Source organism: Polyodon spathula, chromosome 9 (assembly GCF_017654505.1).
Source record: "Polyodon spathula isolate WHYD16114869_AA chromosome 9, ASM1765450v1, whole genome shotgun sequence".
NCBI classification, from domain to species: Eukaryota; Metazoa; Chordata; class Actinopteri; order Acipenseriformes; family Polyodontidae; genus Polyodon; species Polyodon spathula.
The window spans coordinates 23,132,582-23,155,692 of record NC_054542.1 but is presented as its reverse complement, the minus strand read 5'-3'; the positions used below and the strand labels follow the sequence as shown (position 1 = coordinate 23,155,692).

At 40.2% G+C, this 23,111-nt stretch overlaps 1 protein-coding gene across 1 annotated transcript in view; it reads left to right on the top strand.

Moving 5' to 3' along the window:
- LOC121320525 (A disintegrin and metalloproteinase with thrombospondin motifs 5) overlaps positions 1-20,674 on the top strand; it is a 36,815-nt gene extending 16,141 nt beyond the window's left edge. The window contains exons 2-8 of the mRNA XM_041258923.1: positions 4,545-4,677; positions 14,576-14,743; positions 16,563-16,846; positions 17,209-17,392; positions 17,735-17,910; positions 18,272-18,447; positions 19,437-20,674. Of these exons, the coding sequence (XP_041114857.1) occupies positions 4,545-4,677; positions 14,576-14,743; positions 16,563-16,846; positions 17,209-17,392; positions 17,735-17,910; positions 18,272-18,447; positions 19,437-20,004 (1,689 nt within the window). The 3' untranslated portion in view covers positions 20,005-20,674. The remainder of the gene's footprint in view (positions 1-4,544; positions 4,678-14,575; positions 14,744-16,562; positions 16,847-17,208; positions 17,393-17,734; positions 17,911-18,271; positions 18,448-19,436) is intronic.
- Positions 20,675-23,111: the final 2,437 nt, after the last annotated feature.

The window sequence follows — 23,111 nt, the reverse complement described above, 5'->3', positions numbered from 1 at the left end:
GCATCCTATTTTCTGTTCTGAATGCCCCTTAATCTAATCTCCATTTGTGACCCCTGGTCCTTGTTTCATTTTTCAGGTCGAAAAAGTCCCTTGAGTCGACATTGTCAATACCTTTTAGAATTTTGAATGCTTGAATCAGGTCGCCACGTAGTCTTCTTTGTTCGAGACTGAATAGATTCAATTCTTTAAGCCTGTCTGCATATGACATGCCTTTAAAACCCGGAATAATTCTGGTCGCTCTTCTTTGCACTCTTTCTAGCACCGCAATATCCTTTTTGTAGCGAGGTGACAAGAACTGAACACAGTATTAGAGATGAGGTCTTATTAATGCATTGTAAAGTTTTAACATTACTTCCCTTGATTTGAATTCAACACTTTTCATTATATATCCGAGCATCTTGTTGGCCTTTTTTATAGGTTCACCACATTGCCTAGACATTTCTGAGTCAACATAAACTCCTGGTCTTTTTCATATTCCTTCTTCAATTTCAGTATCTCCCATATGAATCCTTACTCTGTTCAGTTTTAAATATGTTAGATGTCTTATATATTAAACCATTTTGCCCATTCCTCGTGACTCTAGTGGTTGTGGGTGAGTGCCACCTTAAGCATAACAAGTGCTTGTATTGTTAACCTTCAGATCGTACCATTGCACACAAACCAGACTAGTCAGTCCCAAAACTTTTCAGTAAGCGACACTGTAGTATCTGTTCAGCATGTGTGCAGTGAATGCCAGCACCTTCCACACAATCCATTGACCAAGTCTTTACTAATAGCAGGAAGCATGATCAATAACGGAAGAAAGAAAAAAGATAAGGGTGTCCACTTGAAATATGGTGATCAGGAATCAATGTGTACGCAGGAGGAAGATTATTATTACTATCCTCCATTGGGGATGCATGTGAGCACATACTTAACTCACACTATGGAGTTTATCTAGTGAGCCGCTAATCAAACTGTGATGAAACTTTGACATTCTTTAGCACACATTCTGTTTTGTCAGCCTGACTCTGCCTGCATGTCACTCTTACATGTTTGCATGTGCTTACAGTGGATGTAGGTTATGGCGATCTATTTTTTCCTGATACAGATAGCTCAGAAATGTTGGCTAGCTTTTCCCCTTGAACAAAAATGTATGTACTGCCATATACAATGCTTGTATGAATGACCATGTGTTTGGACAGTTTTATCCTGGGTTGCTGTGCATGAGGATTCTTCCAAGTCTCTTCTGTGGAGCAACCATAGTAAACCACTGATGTTATGCAGCTGCACTGTGGAACTGTATGCTTTACTGTACTCCATATAATGCACATTGTAGTCCTATTGCATTTTATTAGATTTTGCTTTGTAAGAGAATTACCCATGCATAGTCTCTAGTCTAGTTATTCGGTCTGGTAATTGTGAGTCTTGCAGTGCTGGGAAGGAGGTCTGGTTCTGCTTGTAAACACGTCTGTAAAATCCAGCTCAGCCACCTACCTGACTGCTGAAAACCACCCTAGCATCTGAGAACTGCCACCTGGAGCTGTGGGCAATACAGGCACAGACATATACCACTATAAACTATACACACAGCTGCTAAGACATGCCATACACCCACTCACAGGCACAAGACACAAACACATACCATAAAAACTGAGGTACATAACATGTAGGATTGCATACAGAAATACTCTGTAGAGGCCCACACCCACTCTCATACCATACAGACACACACACACACGCACGCAGAGACACAAGCAGGGGACATACATGCAGTCACTGATATGAGAGCCTGACATACATTTTTAAGTTTTCCAATTGTCTCTCTGTGCGTCCTTTTACCTTGCACATACCAAATATTTGTTGTGGCTTTTTTTTTTCTTCTTTTACACGGCTGTATAAACTCACACACATATTCCGCGGCTGAACAAATGTTGAGAAAATTAAAGCGCCATGGTGTGGCATCTTATTGCCTGGTAACTCAGCATGTGTTCGGACCAAAATACAATGTCTATCTAATACCACTGGGTTGACACGTGAATGTTTATTTTCTTCATGTAGAACTAGCCGCTCTGTTCTTTGTCGCTGTCAGTGGTCGTGACCTAAAAACCTAGCCAAGCTGCATGGCCTGTCTCTCACTCAGGTGTCCATTAGAAGCTTCCTCCTGTTCAAACACTGCATAAAGACATAGTCGCACTTCACCATGTGTGCCAATGCTGCAATGTTTTATGTCGTGACCTTGTTTATGAAGCACAACATGCATTGAACGTGACCTCATTCCTTTACCCGTTTCAGACTCTGTCCAGCACACTGCCATTAGGTTCCCCACTTCACGGCACAAATATTTTACGAATGTTACAAACACGTGCTGGGTGAATTACATGTTAACTTAGGTGTGAAATGTCTGTATCAGGTCAACCAAAGAGAAGCAGTGCTATACAGAGGTCACACAAGTACCAATTGATCCTGAGGCTCTGTATGCCCATTGATATATCAGAGTTTAGCTAACACAGTGCAGCTGTTCCCTGTGGTGTACACAGACAGCATGTCACAAAGATAAAAGTAAATTAGGGTATGTTTGTAATATAATACACTTTACACATCTGATTAATATTGAAATTACCATCTTATCCAATGGAGAGAATGGAAGGATGTTGAACTTACTGTTAAATATAATTTCTAGTGTGAGAGGGTTTTTATGTGTGTTGTGTGGGACAGGCCATACTGTAGGCTATAGTAGTCATAAACCCATTTAAGAATGTTTACATTTTTGTATATGTTTCCCTGAGCTGCTGTGAAGTAGATGATATTCATAACCTCCTGCGGCTGCAGGTAGTAGCAGGCACTTGGTGTGACAATATTAAAACGTCTTCAAGGAGGGAGGACATGGTAGATTAAGGGGAGAGCACAGTGTGTGAATGTAGCAAAGTGGTTCGCAGGGTACAGGTATAGGAGTGATGCGGTGCACAATGGAGGGAGAGACAGTGATAATCTAATGAGAAAGTAGATTTTATTTGTAATCCAGGTCCAAAACAATAATCCCAGGCAATACACAGCACTGTTCACAACAAAGGGTTTGCAGTCCCAAATAATAAACACAGTCCAGTTACAAACACAATATAAAAACACAGTCACCAGTCCTGGGTGTGTGCTGTAGTGCTTGTGGTGCTAACACAATTATTATCATGACACAGGTGTAGTGAAGTCTGGGTTCCTGCTGGCCTCTGGCTACAGCTCCAGAACGTGTTAGTCGTCTACTAATAACAACAAGTAACAATTAGAGATGAGACAAAACAAACAAAACACTTATGTGTGATATCACAACAATGGTCCTTCCGGGTCGTTGTCTTAACCATAAACGAAGGAACAGATCACGTATTTCCGTCCCCTATTTATACCGTCACTCATGACCCCTTGGTAAACGATTGCAACCGCTCCTCCAATCCGCAGATGCCACATCGTTTCCCTTCCGGGTCGATGAGTTAGTGCACCAGAGTTTCGCCCCCTTTCTAGATACCGATTTCCTTTTAACCCTGGGAATGAATTGTCAGGCCAACCAGTCCAGGGTATTCTGTTCCCGTTACTTAGCTCCCACACGTCGGGAGGGAGATTTACCACAAAGAATCATGCTATTTCTGTCACAGCGAACTATGAAATAATTCAGTTAATACAGGAGGATTGTGTTTCTTATAAATTACATATACAAATACTGTAACCACTTTTCTAAGAAGTTGTGCTTTCTGTAAACATTTCCAGCAGATCTGCATTGTTGGTGGAAAGATGAACAATCAGTGACTTGATTTGTTTTAATCCTTTGTATCCTGGATGCTTTAGGGGCTGTTGTTGGTTTTAGAATGTATTTTGTAGCCAAAAAAAGGAATTACAAATGATTAATTCATAACTACAAATAAAGTTGTAACATGTACAGAACACCTGCTACAAACACCAGGGGAACCAGGATACGGTTAAGAAATTGTTTTTTTTGTTTGTTTTTTTCTGTAAAGCTCCCTGGAAGTGTGGTGAGTGTTTACTGAATTCCAGATGCAGTCTGGATTGATCAAAAATATTCCTGTTCTTTGATTTCTGAGAACTCTGTTCTAGCATTCATAATGAAACACAACATTTTAGTTTCCGGTGTAAACATGTTGAACTGTTTCTGCTTCAGAAGAGCTTTATTAAATGTTAGCCCTGCAGTTCTGGTAGAGGACACTCAAACCAGACAAGCTGCTTGTTTATAAGTGCATTTTCAAACAGAACAAGATACTGTTTAAGAAAACTACAACAACTGAAAATAACAGACTGACAAGCCCATAACAAATGTGGAGATGGGTAGACAAAGAAGGAGAGAGGGAGCAGCCCTGGTTGCACTGGAGTGGACTAGATATGATAGGTATAATATGTTTAGTGGGGTGTAAGTTCAATCTTTTTCCATTTAAAAAAAAAATTACAAGATCCATATCATGGTGGTACAGCCTAATTCCCCTTGAATATGCTGTGTGTGATCCTTTGGGTTTGGCTGAAGCAGCCAGTGTTGAGTGTCTGACTGTGGTTTCTCGCTTGGCTAGGACCTGTGTGGACATCACTCCTGTGACACGCTGGGCATGGCAGACGTGGGGACCATCTGCTCCCCCGAGAGGAGCTGTGCTGTCATCGAGGACGACGGCCTACACGCTGCCTTTACCATGACACACGAGATTGGTACGTCCCACCACACAGCCCCAATGGGGTTTTTACTAATTTTTTTCCTACAGGAGAACAAACACCACAGCAAGTAACACAGTTTAAGTTGGGGGTTTATTTTTCTCATTTTGTAACTTTAGGTTTTTATGTTGAGTAATTTAGACTCGACATAAAATAAGTCATATTAGTCATCCCTAATATAAAATGAGTAATTTTTGTCATCCCCAATATATTGTATTATGTCAGAAGACTGATGAACCTTCATGCTGTCATCCATTCAGTCCACCATACTCTAAAGACTAGAGCAATCAACTGGGCCTTCAAGCTAACCGAATATTTATATGGTAATTAAAGGTAACTTCTGATGAATTAAAGGAAAGTCTCAGCTGTGTTTTGTGTGAGTTTAAAAAGTCTCAGTCTTCTGTTAAGGTCACAACTATTACTTGTCATTGCTGAACCAAAGGTTTTTGTAATATTTCACACCAAGCTCTTTATTGGATTACAGGGGATATACACATTGAAATATATGGTGCAAAATAGCAGGTATTTTGCAGCACTCTCAGTTAATGGCACAAAACGAAGCAGAGGATCATTAGTGCTCTTACAGAATGTGCATTTACTATGGTGAATGCCTATTTATGGGAATTATTTAACTGGTAGTGCTGGTCAATGGAGGCTCTACCATGTGTTAGTTGACCGCAACTGGAGTTATGCTGAGCCGAAGGCGAGGGCGCTAACGAAAGTCAAGGTCAACTATCACATGGTGGAGCCTTCATCAAGAGGGCACTGTCACTATTAGAAAAAAAGATTTTTCTCATAATTTTCTTTAAAAAACATTTTAAAACCTACATTTACCTTGAACTTGTAATAATTCGGCAGGTACCCTTCCACTGAGAAAAGTTTTAGCAAAATAGTTTCAAAAATGTTCAAAAAGGATCACACACTTAATTAGAGAAAAAAAGAAAAGCTTTATTAACAAATAACTGTTTACTTGTCAGGGCTGCTTATAGTTTACCTGAACAGTGCCAGATATCTTAACTGTCCATGTCTCACTTTGTTGTTGTTGAAACAGGCGGTCTTCACTCTAGTTCAGCTGACAGGCTGTGATTGGCTGACTCAGCAGTTGCAGGTATAGGATTGGTTGTTTTCATCAATGCAAAGTATTGATGGCCTGGTTTTGGTGGATAATAAAATTAATTTGGACCAATTGTGTCTTTGTTTAGTATTTATTGTCCAATAGATGTGAATTATACTTAAAAATACAGCAAGTCAAAAAGAAAAAGCCAGTACTTGCACGGATTGATTTTAAATTTCATTACCGCTGATGCAGTGACACTCAGCTGGCATCTACTGTGTATTAATGCCCGCTATAGCTGGAAACTGATTGGCTGGTGATACTGAATCATTTTCTAATGTGAAGAAGAAAACATTATACATCTGAACATTTCTTTACAGCATATGAGATTTTGGCTTTCAAAAAACTAAATTTACAGGCATTTGATAAATGCAATAAATAATACTATTATAATTGCAGTGAGTAAGACAGTGTTATGTGACCTAGCATGTTGTAGGCATAGCATTGCTGTTAGGAAGACATGAGGGGTGTGGAGCTAACACTTGTGTTGTAACTTCGAGATACATTGAGCCATTGCATTATTACAGAAAAGTCTGATAGGGTATTCCTGATTTCATGTTCTGCATATATAAATATGTGGATGCCATTTCTAGGAAGTCTGAATCATCTTTTGCTATGGGAGAAAAAGGTCCATGTTACAAGGGCTGCTTTTGTAAGTTTTTTCGGTGCTGATACAAGACCAATACACCCAAGACTAAAGCATTTTGCTGATAATGGCATAATGTTCCTTCTTTGGTGCATTTTAGACAAACCTAGCTAGATTATCATCTTTGGATCTAAGAAGCAACAGTTTTTAAGCCATATTAACATTAAGAACAGTAGCAGCTGATAGATCCCAGAGCTTTGTCAGATCTTAAAGGAACCCATTTATTCAGTGTCTATAATGTGGCTACACTCACCACTCTGAGTAAAAAGTGTACCCTACCCTCCTGTACCAAGCCTGGCTCCACTTGAAGTCACAGTTGTGACATTGTCCCACAGTTGTGTTGTCCCCAAGATGGGATTCTAGCACAGATTTGGCTGTGCTGCACCAAAGAAAGAAATATTTTGGAATTACAGTATGGAAAATAGGTTTGCTTTAGGCTGTTTAAATTATGAACTTGTCCCGGTTTTCCCAGATACGTTTATTAGGCATCTGTGAGCCTCACATGCAAAGCTCTGTGGAGTGAAACCTCCGCAGTTACTAAGCTGACGACAGTGAAATGCTAATATAATCGAATTTGAGACTCCCACACTGATTCCCACAGCTCCAGGCCACAGGGAGTTGACTGGGATATGACTGGCTCTTTTGTTTAATTTGAATTGATGTCTATATCAGAGATGAGCGATGGTGTATAAATCTTATGCTAATTAATTTTCCATCAATACAAGACCAAGAATACCCTTATAAAAGTTTTCCTTAGTGAAAGTTTAGCAAAGTATAATAAAGCATCGAAAATCAAAATTAAGCATTGTAAAGCCCAATGGTAAAGCACATTAAAAAACATGGCCAAGTATTGTAAACTATGATGCATAGTATAAATAAAAATAAATAAAAACATGAAAAAACTGTTGCCAAGCAACTTTACCTTGGTTAACTTGTATAAGGTAATGTGCATGATGGATGAGTTGTAAAAAAGGGAAGTTCAGTCCAATGATAATAAAGTTAAGAATGCTGCATATTAAGTGGGAAGTTATAACTGGCTCTTTTGTTTAATTTGAATTGTTGTCCATATTAGAGATGAGTGATCATTTATACATTTATATAAGTTAATTTTACTTCATTGAATGCGAGACCAAGGGTATGCGCATTATACATGACAAAGGCACCAGTCCAGTGACAATGATGTTGAACTGCTTATTGTGCAGAACTGACATTGGCAGTGCCGAATTCTGTTTAAAGTTCATTCAGTCTATGAGATAATACTACAGTGCTGAACTTGAGTAGCATGAGCTGTAGACTCTGTTTGGGGGAGACGATGGAGAGACTGATTGTTTTGAAGTACACCACTACATCACTACATCAGAAAAGGCACTGTCAGTAGAGTTTGACATATTGTGGGTTACTATACATGTCAGTGCTGAATGTCTCAGCACAGCCATGGTAGTTTTAAAGAGATCTCTCACCTTTCCATGACATGTCACCACAAGAAATCTCAAGAGGGACACAGTTTCCTCCAGTGCAAAGTCTGTACTGATTTATTGCTCACTACAGTTACATTTAAAAACTGTCTATTTTGCATAGCACTATGTACACAATATTATCATTTAAAGGATACCACATGCACCTATGTTGTTTCTTAATAGTTTTTGTAACAAGACCTATTGTATTAGATTTTTCTGGGGGGGCTACAGTAATTCACTAGCCTTTCATTAATTTCACCTCTGGAGGCCAGGCTTTAAAGCTAGCTCAGGACACTAGTGACCAGTAGCTGACATCACAAAACAAACGCCATTCTGTACATTCTGTAGTCTCTGCTTAGGAGCCCAGGACTGCATGGCTGGCGCTCACAGAGCTTAAAGGGAAGCTGTTATGGCATCTGCATCCATGTTGCCTAATTATAACCTGTGCCAGTGTCACCCACTTTATAAACACCTTGCAATGACCCATCAATTAATATTGTTTGGTTATTGCCATTTTTAAAAGCAGGCACATAGCTTGAAGTTGCCTGCCATCCACACCCTGTCCTTCTCTCAGTTCAAGCTGACTTTGCTGCATGTTAAAAACGTGCACGGGTTGAGATTTGGTGTAAAAGTCTTGTTTATGTCTCAAAAGAATGTTTTCATGTAGCACCAGTGTCAGGTATGTCACTTTCTATTCCATTTTGTCAGGAATTTCTACCAGGATATTACCTCAACCTTTCCGTTGCTGCCAGGACACTTACTACCTATAAACACAGCCCAGAAAAAACACAAATTCGAAAAATACCTCAAATAGAGGTCAAAGATCAAATAAAACTGCAAGGAAAATAAATCTGTCTCAATTAAACTCTGCTGACTCTGGGGACTCAATAGCAGAACCCTCACTCAGCACAGACTATAAGCCTGTATTCATTTGATCACGCTTCATTATAACTGGTCACTAATTAATAAAGTGATTATTTTCTCAGGCCCCCAGTAAAAACAGTTAATAACGATTGGGTTACGTTTAGGATTGAAGCAAGGGTTACGCTTATAACATGATATAATAGAAAATGACAATGTGAAGTGTTTTCTTTGTTTTTACTAGACGTGCCAGTAAATGTGGTTATTATTATTATTATTATTATTATTAATTATTATTTATTATTATTATTATTATTAATTTATAAAAGTGATCATTGCCGCATGGGTTGATTCTACAGAACAGGCACACATCTCCCCTGTACCTCAATTGCATAGCCAAGAACAGAGAATGTGAGAGCTGTAGCACCAATCTGGGGACAATACAGAAAGCCCACACACTGTGTTGCGGTGCAGCGGATTGATGGGCCAGGTTTAGTTTATTAGCCCTGCAATGAAAGTCCTACCCTCAAGCCCCCACATCCCCAGCCTCACTGTCACCTCTCTCTCTCCCCCTCTATCTCTTCTTTGCCAAATCAAACATAGCCCAGCTGCTGCAGTTAAAAGCTATACAGTATATTGCAATAAGTTCCAGATCTACACGCTTTGAAAAGTGAGCAGAGAATTACAGTCATATGGATACTTAGCTCCTATTATCCAATTAGGAGGATAAAGTGGTATGTGGTGTTTGAAGTGTGGAGCTGTGCTGGCAGAGATTAGAGTGTGGCACGTGCTGCCAGGTGACTGGGAAACTGGGAACTGCAAACCAGCCAGACCACACAGAGGAACACCTATCTAAACAAACACATGCACACACCTTGGTGCAGGGAGGGTACAGGTTTTGGTAAGATTGAGTTTGAGTTGTTTGAGCTTAACAACTGTGATTCAGTTTTAATTAAGGCACTGGGGCTTTAAAGAAGCACCAACCAGCAAGTACCACGATTTACTGTAGTTAATTGCTGTAAACTGCAGTATATTGCAGTTCTATGCTGTAACGTGGATATAGTATTTAACAGTATTTACTATAGGTACTATAATTGACGGCTTAATGCAGTATATATAACACATTTACAGTAGCTAACTTTAATAATACTCATATTCACAATTTAAGTGATGCAAATGGTGAACTTTCATATAAAATTTGGTCACACAGTAACATATTGAGACCACAGACTCCCAAATGGGCAAACAGCAGAGCCTTATGGCAAGCAACAAAGCTTAGTAATAAAGATTGCAATGAATACTGTAAGTGCCCATTACAGTACATTTTGTAGTGAATTAAGCTGGGGCTCTACTTGGTGTGTGGATCTCTACTATTCCATCCACGCCAGTATAGAATGTGAAAGGATATCAGGTGCTTAGCTTGATTTTGCTTGGCAGTACTGCTTGGTGCTAGTGAGGAGCCGCAAGTGGTTAAGAGTCGCAGACTGAACACACGTGAGGACTGCCTGATGCTCACACCTCATCTGGGCTCTGGCTGCATTTCAGTTTCCTCACTGGCACCACAACTCCAACAGAGCCGCAAATCAAAGAGGATGAAACCCAGCCCCATCATCACGTAGATGACATGCAGTGTGCATTCCCATGCCTGCTGAAGGAGCTCACAATTTACCCGTATTTGCAAAGCATTTGGAAGTTTTTAAAGGATCACTGTATGCCCTGCAAGGGCCATTCCACGTTTGATTTGTGCTTCTGACGTGTAAAAGCCTGAACAGCTTCTGTAATCCCATTTTATTTATCTAACTATCAATCAAACAAGCACAGAAGTAACTGAAACCATTTTTAGGCATTCATTTTGTGTATGAGTTGAAACATCCACTTACAAATGTGAAGTTCATAAAATAAACTAGTTTTTTCTTTTTACTTTATCAGTTATTAAAATGTATTAGTTTTTCCAGGTTGCTAGTGACACACGCATTGCGACATCACATGACTTGTTAGAGCACCCCCCCCCCCCCCCCAAATGTCATCTTCAGTTTGTCCTCTAAATTTTAATTGCCTGTAATCCCATGATTTCTATATTGTTTTTCTCTCTATAAAAACTATAGTAACCATGTACATAGCACTTTAATCATATTTGCTTGAGATTAAACAGGGTTCTATAAACCAGCCCATGCTATTTATCTCAGTTCCTGGAGGGAGATGTGTTGACTGGGACAAAAACAACAACACAGTCAGAGACTTCCTTAGATTCACAACACATTTTGTGCTTTGATGTCGCAGCTCATCAGAGAATCTGACTTCATACTGTATCAATATGAAAAAACCCAGCACTTATCGTCCACTTGGCAGGCCCCTGGCTGGAGTGTTCAAGTCCTTTGTGAATGTGGTGCTAGGGGTAAAAGCTTTAGGTTACCACAGTGAAAGTACCTTGGACTGAGACTGCACTGTGCTTCCAAATATCTTGCTAATTGTGCGTGGGAGTGTTTAAATGAACCGTTAGTCGTGGAAAACGTGTAGTGGTTCTGACCAGCCCTCTATTTTACATGTTGGTCGCACCCATTTGAGTCCACCATGCTGGTCATAGTGAGATTCGTTCTCCCTAACTCCACTGTATTCTATCTTACTTTGCCTCATTTTAGTTTAGCTTCCTAGTGGAAATTGCTGCAAATCCAATAGCACTGTGAGAAAAAAACAGACATACCTGCATTCAGTTAGATAATTAAAAAATCAGCAGAAATCAGTTAAAAAATGTACTATTATTACAAACCCAAGAGTGTGTTTGCTGTTACTGCATCATGGAAATGTAGAATTGTTTCATCCCTACCCCACACCTACTAAGAACATAAGAACATAAGAACGTTTACAAACGAGAGGAGGCCATTCGGCCCATCTTGCTCGTTTGGTTGTTAGTAGCTTATTGATCCCAAAATCTCATCAAGCAGCTTCTTGAAGGATCCCAGGGTGTCAGCTTCAACAACATTACTGGGGAGTTGATTCCAGACCCTCACAATTCTCTGTGTAAAAAAGTGCCTCCTATTTTCTGTTCTGAATGCCCCTTTGTCTAATCTCCATTTGTGACCCCTGGTCCTTGTTTCTTTTTTCAGGCTGAAAAAGTCCCTTGGGTCGACACTGTCAATACCTTTTAGAATTTTGAATGCTTGAATTAGGTCGCCACGTAGTCTTCTTTGTTCAAGACTGAACAGATTCAATTCTTTTAGCCTGTCTGCATATGACATGCCTTTTAAGCCCGGAATAATTCTGATCTCTCTTCTTTGCACTCTTTCTAGAGCAGCAATATCTTTTTTATAGCGATGTGACCAGAACTGCACACAATATTCAAGATGAGGTCTTACTAGTGCATTGTACAGTTTTAACATTACTTCCCTTGATTTAAATTCAACACTTTTCATAATGTATCCGAGCGTCTTGTTAGCTTCCCCACATTGTCTAGATGAAGACATTACTGAGTCAACAAAAACTCCTAGGTCTTCTTCATAGATTCCTTCTCCAATTTCAGTATCTCCCATATGATATTTATAATGTACATTTTTATTTCCTGTGTGCAGTACCTTACACTTTTCTCTATTAAATGTCATTTGCCATGTGTCTGCCCAGTTCTGAATCTTGTCTAGATCATTTTGAATACTACACTATGGCATGCTGCATTCAGGACTTCAGAGCTTCAAACTAACAAACTCTTTTCCATGTTTCCTTTTGAGACGGTAACAGACATATCAAGTCAAACTCAGTTAGACAGACTATTATATCAGGCCCACATCCAGACAGCAGATCACAGCTTCAATTGGAAAATGATGTTGGAATGAAGAGCAGGACATGAGTAAACGCTATGATGATAATGGAGTTCACTGCTGGAGACGCGTTTTTACATTTTCAGCCAAAATAACCGTGATTGTTTAGTTAAACTTTATACAAAATGATAGACCACCACAGCCTCTCAGCTCTATCCACTAGGCAACACTGCCTCCCTCCCAGTCCTTAGCTGTAATCACTAGAGTTACACTGCATCCCTCCCAGTCCTTAGCTGTAACCACTAGAGCTACACTGCCTCCCACCAAGTTCCTTAGCTTTCACAACTAAGCCACACTGCCTCCGTCTCTCAGCTCTATCCACTAGACTAAGACTGGACAAATAGAGTCAATTAGAGTGATTAAAAATAAAAAAATGTATATACAGTTAGGTTGTTCCTTATTAAATTTGTAAATTGAAAGTTGTTTTTTGCGTAACTTTACTCTAGACATTACTGATGTGGTGTAAAGCTGTAGATGGTTTAGTTGCAACACTGGGACAGAAATGGAGCCACAGTGTGATAAGCTGAAGTACAGAAAATGTAACAGTAATTTATCTAAACAGGGAACAGCTATCCCTGCAGAGACTGGGCCCAATGGCAGTCAAGCTGGCAATACTACTGCAGGAATCATTCTACTAATCATTCTGTATTAATTGCAACTTTAAGCCAGCTTTGACTTGCAAAAAAAAATTATTTCAGTGACCTCTCAGCAATAAAGACAGGGTTCATTTCCGATCGTGCTCAAAATCTTTACAGGCCATTGGAAAATGTTCATTGCTTCCTTTCTCTTTTAAAGGAGAATGTGGACTATTTATATCTCTGTAATATCCATTCTGAGATGTTTGCTGTTGGTTACATAAAGACTAATACAAAATATATGTATATGGCTCAATCATAAACTTGTTTTTCTGAAATTTCTAAACACATATTGTAGTGATAATTCACTTTTTTTTTTTTTTTGCAGTTCAAGCGCGTGTGCATATTTTTAATACACAAACAACAAAACACCTGAACAAATAAACTGGCACAAGGGCTAAAATAAAAGGTTAAACAAAACAATTCTGCTGTCAGGCTTGCCATTTACCTTCTATGACCAGGTTCTCCAAAAACACAATATATACACTCACCTAAACATTAACCTACTTCCTCTCACAGGTGAAAGCTTTCTCTTTATATAGATGTGGCCATTCTCTAATTAGCACTCAGTTACTTACTTGGGGAATGGCCACACCTGGGACTGCTGGCAGTGACAGATTTAAACCCATCCCTGCCAACCTTACATTCCCAAACACACATATTTACATTAAGGGCTTTTGTCCCTCCACAGCACCCTTTCCTTATTGTCTAGAATATAGCAACCATACACCACCCTGTCCACTCCACACTGCGCTGGCTGGGAATGTGACAGCTTATTGACAACAAGCTCTTTCTCCTGGTTTAATTGGCTTGGAGCCCCAGAGGAGTTGATACCAAGCTAACAAGTCACTGATCGCAGAAAATGTTCTTTAATTATTAGCAGAGCTAAACAGAACTGAATCATGAATACATGTGATTTATAGTGGTATGAATACATGTATCCAGCATCTCGTCTCATCTTGGTTTAGCCTTTTTTTAACAAAGTAGTCATGAATGGTCAATTTATATTTGTCCACATCCTTCAAGGCTTTTTAAATATATGTCGTATGTTGTACACACACACACACACACACACACACACACACACGCACACACACACACATATATACATGTTCTCACAAGTCCCATACTGTTTTTCTGTTAAACATTTAGTTGAACTCTGTTTTTCTTGCCACCACACCTCCTCTGTTACAGATTACAGCCCCACTGACTTGACAAGTGAGCTGTAACAATAGCATTGTAGCAGCAAAACAATCAGGCTCTTGAGAGAATCTGCTATGTCAGTGAGATGTAACTAAATGTCTTTATGAAGTGATGTGTGCAGTTGTGGACTCTAGTATAGTGTGTGGGTGTCTTTGGTTTCCCCTTGGCAGGTCACCTCCTGGGGCTGTCCCACGACGACTCCAAGTACTGCGAGGAGAACTTTGGAGCTATGGAGGACAAGCGTCTCATGTCATCCATCCTGACCAGCATTGATGCCTCCAAACCCTGGAGCAAGTGCACCTCCAGCACCATCACAGACTTCTTTGACGACGGGCACGGTAGGAGAGGAGGGGAACCAGGAAGGGAGGAGGGAGAAAAGGAGGGAGAAGAGCAGAGAGGTGTAAGAGACAGAGAGAGGAAAGGGTGAGAGGGAAAGAAGGATAGGGAGCCGGAATATCCAGCAGATCTTGAGTAGCTGCACTTGCTTTGAGCTTACCTTGAGAAGGTTTGAACAACTTCCTCAAGGTTGCGAGTGAATATCACAAAATTGTAAATATATTTAGCATGTGTACTTTATGGAAAACAGCATATCTATAATAACAATCTATTCATTTTAATAAGTAGTACACAGCTATTTGTTTTGCTTCTACCTGAAATCTAAACCAAGTAGCTGTGTGTCTCCTAGTTTCTATCGATCCATCAGTTTCAAAGATGAAATTTGCACCAGGCTACACTTAAGCTACAAAAATGTAATCACATGATCGAATCAAATACGATGCAAATTCAGTTCAAAGAAAAGCTTACAGCTGTAGTTTAAACATTGTATTATTTTTATGATCATAGTAGTCTTTAAATCAATATCTAAATCACTGTTTATAGTTTGTATTATAAATATAATTTGTTTTTGATCCCAGACTGGTAGTGAAAGTTTGTGTCTTTAACCACTTCTCAAAACAATAGTCTCAAGTTCAAATCACCCTCAGATCATAATCAGTTTTATATGTGTTGTTTATGTAGCCAGTGTTAAGTATCAGTCTCATTTTACATCAGCAACCCCACAGTAGGAATCATCCTTTGGGTTCTGTACTGCCCTTAGCTCATGATTTGCATGTGGCTGTCTGTACAGAGCAGAATGAGTGACAGAAAAGGTCAATGGGGGAACAGGGACCCAAAGTAAGAACATGCAAGTGTTCAGCCAAAACAAACGAATGCAGCACAGCAGCTCTTGTTTAGATTTTTGCTGATGATTCATCCATACAATGGTTTGTTTGGCACATTCTCAGCTCAGTCAGAATCATGTAAAATTGAAAATAAACCACTACTTCAGCACAAATTGTTAAGTAACAGTACCTTGGCGGGATAGAGTCAGGCGGTTAGTGGCTCACAGTTAGAAATTTTGGCTTGAGTCTCTTAAGTTATATTTTTTTGTTCGAATAAGTTTGGTGGTTGTGCATCATAATGAAGTCTGATCAATCATGAAAGCCAGCATATGTTTCCCTTTTTGTCATACTAGTCTTATAACATGAAAAGCGTTGTTTATCTTTTAGAAATAAAAAGAACTGCAAATTTGGAAAAAAAAGAATATCACTATGACTAATGCTGAAATGCACAGAGCAAGGGCCTCAGTCTGAGATCTGAATAACAATGTTCATGTTATTCAAAATACAGCAAAGATAAAGCACAAGAATGCCATGACTACTCTTTTAGATATATGGGTGTTATTCCCTTTACAAACAGTTTAGCATCCTTAAAATAAATGCTGACAAAATGAAAGCATTAACAAAAAAGATTCAGTGATAATAAACTAGTTGTCAGCAGCAGTAGGGGTGTCATGAGTTTAGAATTTAAAATGTTATCAGAAATATGTGAAGTTGCTGGCCTGGCTGTTCATACAGTAATAACTACAGTTTACAGTGTAAGGTTGTTTATTTCGTTATTAGTATTTAGGCATAGTCTATTCCAGAAGTGTTGTACACACTTCATCTTCCACACATTAATATTGTAGCCATTTATTTTAAACTCTATCGGGGTGCTCCTTCTAACGGTTTTATGAGAATTTACCAAAGTTCTAAATAAGTGATGGATTTCCATGCTTAATCGTAAAGTTTAAATGTCCGGAGAGCATATAATGTAATTGACAGAGTCTGTCATCCCCAGGTGAGTGTCTACTGGATCCCCCACGACGCCCTCTGCTGGGCCCAGAGGAGCTGCCTGGTCAGAGCTACGATGCAATCCAGCAGTGCAAGCTGGCGTTCGGCCCCGAGTACACGGTGTGCCCCGGCATGGACGTGTGTGCGCGGCTGTGGTGTGCGGTGATTCGGCAGGGACAGATGGTCTGCCTCACCAAGAAGCTGCCCGGAGTGGAGGGGACACCCTGTGGCAAGGGACGCATCTGTCTCCATGGCAAGTGTGTGGACAAGACCAGGAAGAAGTACTACTCTGTGAGTACTAGCAACACTCTCTCTGCTCGGGGGTCTCATGGGAAAGGAACCAGCTCTGCACTGTGCTGTTTGTTTCATACATCTCCACAAACAACTTCATTGTTAACATGTAACAACGTGGAGTTGGCCTTCATGCTCATTAATGACTTGTGTGTTGTTAACTTGGTTATCGTCATTTATCTGGCTTTGTATCTAGCGAAATTATTCTTCCCCTCAATCACTCACCGCCTTCACCTTCAGTTCATCTTCAGTTTTTTAACATGCAGTTCAATTTGGAAAGTAATTGTCTTGTATTTCCCGGTTACTACCCATCTCTCTCCTCTCTCTCTGTCTCTCTCTCTCTCTCCCTCTTTCTCTCTCAGGCCTCAAACCATGGTAGCTGGAGTTCCTGGGGATCGTGGGGTCAGTGTTCTCGAACCTGTGGAGGGGGTGTGCAGTTTGCCCGACGGCAATGCAACAACCCAGCCCCACGCAACAACGGCAGATTCTGCACTGGTAAACGAGCCATCTACCGCTCCTGCAATGAAGGGCCCTGTCCCGCAAACAGTGAGTACAGCTTCCCAAGCGATCCTCCCAAATAAACATTTGTCATTTTTTCTCTAAAAAGTTGCAGTATACCATGTCAAAAGCATAGTGTTTTAAGGTGTAGTGAAAGCATGTGAAAACATGGTAAAGCATGTTTAAAACCATGGTCACCCACGGTAACATATAGTACAAACAGCATTACAATGCAAATTTACTTTGGTAACTTTTTTTTTATAGGGATCTATAAAGGATCATTTGTAGTATCTAAAGCAACCAGGCTTTCTCCCTGTGGCAGCCTTTTCTCAGTTCACCTGTCCGTAGTATGTTGGTGTGCTGAGGAGGCTCTTGTGGTTTCCCTCCCAGGTAAGAGTTTCCGTCTGGAGCAGTGTGAGGCGCGGAACGGGTACCAGGCTGACCCCAAGGGAGTGAAGACTTTCGTTGAGTGGGTCCCCAAATACGCTGGCGTCCTGCCAGGAGACACGTGCAAACTGACCTGCCGTGCCAAGGGCACCGGATACTACGTTGTCTTCTCTCAGAAGGTGAGCTGACGCCTCACTCTGACCCATGGCATTCCTTTACATACTGCACTGGGCTTTTGTCAATCACATAAAGAACATAAAGGAAATATGAAGATCTCTAGAACTCTTATGTATCAAGTTCTGAACGATTTGGTGAATATGCTCTTCAGTTCCCCTGATTAGCAAGTGGGTTGCAGTGGTGAGGCAATATATGAATTGTGCATTTCTACATTTCCATTTGGGTACTAAAAAGGTAGGACAGTTTTATAAGAAGTGTTTTTTTAAAAAACTGTTTTGAGGAGATGGAAATGTAACAAGCAGGCTGCTATTCAGGACCCCTCCCCAACTGCATTACCCCCCTCTTTCTCGCTCCCTTTCCTAGGTGATTGATGGGACAGAGTGCCGGCCCTACAGCAACTCAGTGTGTGTGAGAGGGAAGTGTGTCCGGACGGGCTGTGACGGGATCATCGGCTCCAAGCTGCAATTTGATAAGTGTGGAATCTGCGGGGGAGACAACTCCAGGTGCATCAAGGTCATTGGTAACTTCACTAAGAAAAGGTAACGGGGGAGATCTACTCTGTATTAGAGAGCTGTTCACTCCAGGGTGCAAAAAAAACACATTAACCACTGTAGGTTACAAAACTGTCACTGTATAGTTTTAAAGAGTGTGCAATGCACTGTGGTAGGGAATTGGAGGTAGCTTTTAAAACACACCTTGCAATTCTTACTGTCTCAACAGCTATGGCCAAAAGTTTTGCATTACCTAGAATTGTAGGATTGACAAATCATTAAAAAAAAATAAACAAACTATAGGAGCATAATTTAAATCTTTTGTGTAATCTTTTGATTTTGTGTAATCAAAGAAACTACAAAATAAAATCGCAAAAAAGTATATTGGAAGCCACGATAATAGTAGAATATTTCACGTTAGATTTTGAAATGTCAATTTTTTTTAATTTGATAGTTTTTCATTAAGTATATGGAACACTACAAAGCGGTATGTTAATGTAACATTTTTCAGCAGGTTTCATTCAACTTTATGAAGCAAAATGAGTTAATTCTGTAGGGTGATGCAAAGCTTTTGTTCATAGCTGTAAGCTTTACAGCAGACCAATTACAGAGAACTGCCTGACTATTCGTTCATCAAATGACCTGTCCCCATTATTGTAATCCTTCAATGGCACCAAATGCTGTTTTTTTTTTTTTTTGGGGGGGGGGGGGGGGGGGGGGGGGGGGGGGGGGGGTGGGGTTGGGGGGGGGGGGGGGGGGGGGGGGGGGGGGGGGGATTTTTTTTTTTTTTTTTTCTGACCAAGAAGGCATATATAATGTGATAGAAAATCCAGTTCTGGAATGCCTTTCCAGAAGATATTAAGACTTCTAATAAGGTGTCAGTTGATTTATTTGATTATTTATTCAACTTTTAAATAAGTTAGTGAATGTAGTTTTTACATACCAAATTGGTGTCTATTGGTTCTTACACATACATATAGTTTAATGTTGTTGTTTCTGTAATGGAGACAGAATAATGGCCTCCCTCCCTCTCACAGTAAGGGCTACACGGATGTAGTGACGATCCCAGAGGGTTCTACGCACATCAAGATCCGTCAATTCAAGCCCAAGGACCAGCCGCGCTACACCGCCTACCTGGCACTCAGGAAGAAGAGCGGCGAATACCTGGTGAACGGCAAGTTCATGATCTCCACCTCGGAAAGCATCATCGACCTCAACGGCACGATCATGAACTACAGCGGATGGAGCCAGCGCGACGATTTCCTGCACAGCATGGGCCCAGGCTCACTGCGAGAGGTCATCATCGTGCAGATCCTGGCCACTGACGCTCGCCAGGCCCTTGACGTGCGCTACAGCTTCTTCATGCCCAAGGAACTGGCCCCACCAGCATCCGCAACTCCCCAGGGCAAGGGACAAAAGGCACCAGCGCCGTCACAAGCCCCACAGTGGGTGACAGGGCCCTGGCTGGCCTGCTCTCGGACCTGCGACACAGGCTGGCAGACACGGACTGTGCAGTGCCAAGAGAGGCCCAACAAACTGGCCAAGGGGTGCCAGCTGAAGCAGAGACCTTCTGCCTTTAAACAGTGTCTGCTAAAAAAGTGTTGAAGCCTGTGGTTCTGAACTCTATTTTTATATCATATTATTGTTGTTAATGTTATTGTTATTATTTTTATTATTACTGTCTTGTTTTTTTGTTGTTTTGTTTTTTTAACAATGTGAGGGCCGTGACAGGGTGATCAGACAGGAGTCTTGGAGTGCAGCAAAGCCTCACTGATTCCAAACAGTAGTAGGCCTTGGCTTGAGTTTTTGGGGGTTTCAGCGGTGTTACAGCATTGGCCACTGAAAACGTACTGGATCAGTTGCAGCGTATCAGTGGTTTAGTCCACTTCAAGCGGACTAACTTCAGGACTAGAAAATCCCAGTCAACTGAACAAAACGTGTCCTAATTGCAGCGTACTATACAGAAGATCCAGTTAATTAGTTTAAATGATCTGATCAAGTGGACCAAGTTAGACCAAGTTAGGAACCAACCCATACACAAGTATATTGAAAATAAAAACCAGAATCTTAGACGATTTAAAGAATAATTTTCTGGACAAAATTTGGCACACTGCACTTGATTGTATGCTGCACGTGTTCTACTGCACATTGGCTATATTTTCCACTCCACAGTAATTGTGTGACATGGGCAACTTGCCCTCAATCAAAAATTAGGCACATTGCCTTCTAGACACAAACTTATCGATTTTATTTCTATTTAAAAATAACATAAAACGCAAATATATAAGTGGAAGGTATTTTATTACAGAAACTGTATTGTAGTATTCATATATCGGGAGGTGGGAAGGGTCAGTAGCACTATATATATATATATATATATATATATATATATATATATATATATATATATATATATATATATATATAATTAATATATTAGAAAAACGTTAATAATCTTTTTTCTGCACTAAAGGTAGGCTCAGTATTGGGTGCTGTTGTGATACTGAATTGCTCTGCTTTATTGGGGGTTTACTGCATTGACCATTAGTTTGAGAAATCAGACAGTATCAAAAACTCAAAGCAAGTGCCGCTGCTTCTTGGATGTGTTAGTCTGAGCTGTACTCCAGGTTAGATCCCCCTCAGCTGCATTACCTCACTGAGAAACCAGGAGCAGTGGAAGCGCGACTGGAAAGCACAGGAGGACACTTTAAGCAGACCTTTATTCTCCTGGCTCTAACCGGAGCGCAGTCAGCACTGTTCAATATTCCATCGGACCAAATGAAAGCATGAACTGGTCACTTCAAATGGTCAAGAGAAATAATGGAGATGGATTATTTTGTTTGTTTTAGAAATATCAAAGTGTTAGAATATGACAATGTGTGCCATGGATATCCTGCAAATGCAAACCAGGGGGAATTGGGGACAGGAAAGCGTGTACAACCACCTCTCCCTCCATGAACATATAGACACACAGACACACACCACTACACGCACATCTCTTTACACATAGGAATAGCAGGGTGTACCAGCGATTCTGCTTGTTTTTTCAGGATTTCCTTTCATACGTAGGCTTTTCACCTTCACTCAAAAATTATAATTGATACATAAGAAATTGTATTTATATTTAGAAGCCTTTAGAAATATAAGATGGTATTGCAACCAATTTAGGAAAATTATACAAGTGATTTAGCACCTGTAGGCTTACATACGCACATCCAAAATTCAAGCATTTCTGTCTGTGACAACACAAAGTTAACACATTCCTCACCCTTCCTCTCCCCCTTCTTCTCTGCTTTCCCTCAGTTAAATTGTCACCCAGAAGCTGTATCTGCAAGTTTAAAGGTGGTCACTTCATTTTACTAGCCTGCAGGTAGTGAGGATCTCAAACACTCAAGAGATGAGTCAAACAGAACACTTACTGAACAGCGCCCTCAGGAGGACCTATCAGTGCACAGCACCTACGTGCCATTACTTACACCAGTATTCCCAGTTACACCAGTGCACGTCCAGTCATTTCTCATATTTGACTTATTATTTAAAATCAGTGGCAAAAACCATAATCTTACAAACAAAACCGGATAGTCTAGATCGATCTGGCACAATCTGTTGGTTATTTTCTTTTTATCACAAGCTTAATAACCTAAGAGAAGGCGCCATTATACGTCTGAGTCCTGAAATACTCAAAGGAGTGCTGTCATTTGAGGTCTGCTCACTATAAACAAGCTTGGGGGTGTTTGAGTACAGACCATCCCTTCCCTATCTCGTAGTCTGTGGTTTGGTGAGGTGACTTGTGCTGTCCAGTCCCCTCAGAACTCTGCAGTCAGAATGTTTTGAGTGTAAAGAACTTGAACGCAGAGGCCAGGTCCAGACATGGGGAAGTAATGTGGTTTTCAGAGACAGCCCTGTATCATTTGCATAACGTTCTGGCTGCCCTGATAGATTTGTAGGTGTGTAACAGGCTGATGACACCATTGTGAACTTATTCACATACAATGGTTATATGTACTGGTTAAGTCAAATGGATGAAAAAGGTGTCCCTGAGGTCACAGAATGGTGTTTGTCCCCTTGTATAAGATTTACTTAAAATCATTAGGAAGTTAACTAAGCTAGCTTTTTTTTTTTTTCTCTAATAAACCAGTGTATTTCAGATTTACTTGACAACCTTAACCAGCTTGTGTTCTACAGTACTGCAGCATGGCACCCTCTCTGATTGACATGCTGACCCTAATTGACCCAGACACACTGATTGGTGGGCACAGCTCTGTCGCTCGATCTCGCCCAGTAACACTTCAACTGGGAAAGAGATAGAGCATTAGCAGCCATTTTATCTCTTGCGATTCGATTGTAAACTTTCTATCAGGCACTTCTGACAGACTGCAAATACAGCCCCCCATACTTCAGCCATCTTCCTGCAGAAAGGGAGGGGGCTACACTAGGGAAAGGATGAACACAGCACTGAAATAATTTATTGTTTGTACAACCTGTATGTAAAATTGATGTGATTAAATAATTTATTATTATTATTATTATTATTATTATTATTATTATTTATTATTATTATTATTATTATTATTATTATTTTAACAAGTTTACAGTTAACACGTTTTAATAAAAATTTTTAACAAAGAAAAAAAAAATTCTTTTATTACAGAAAATAAGTTCTAGTGACCCCGATATAATATTATAATATATATATATATAGATATATATAT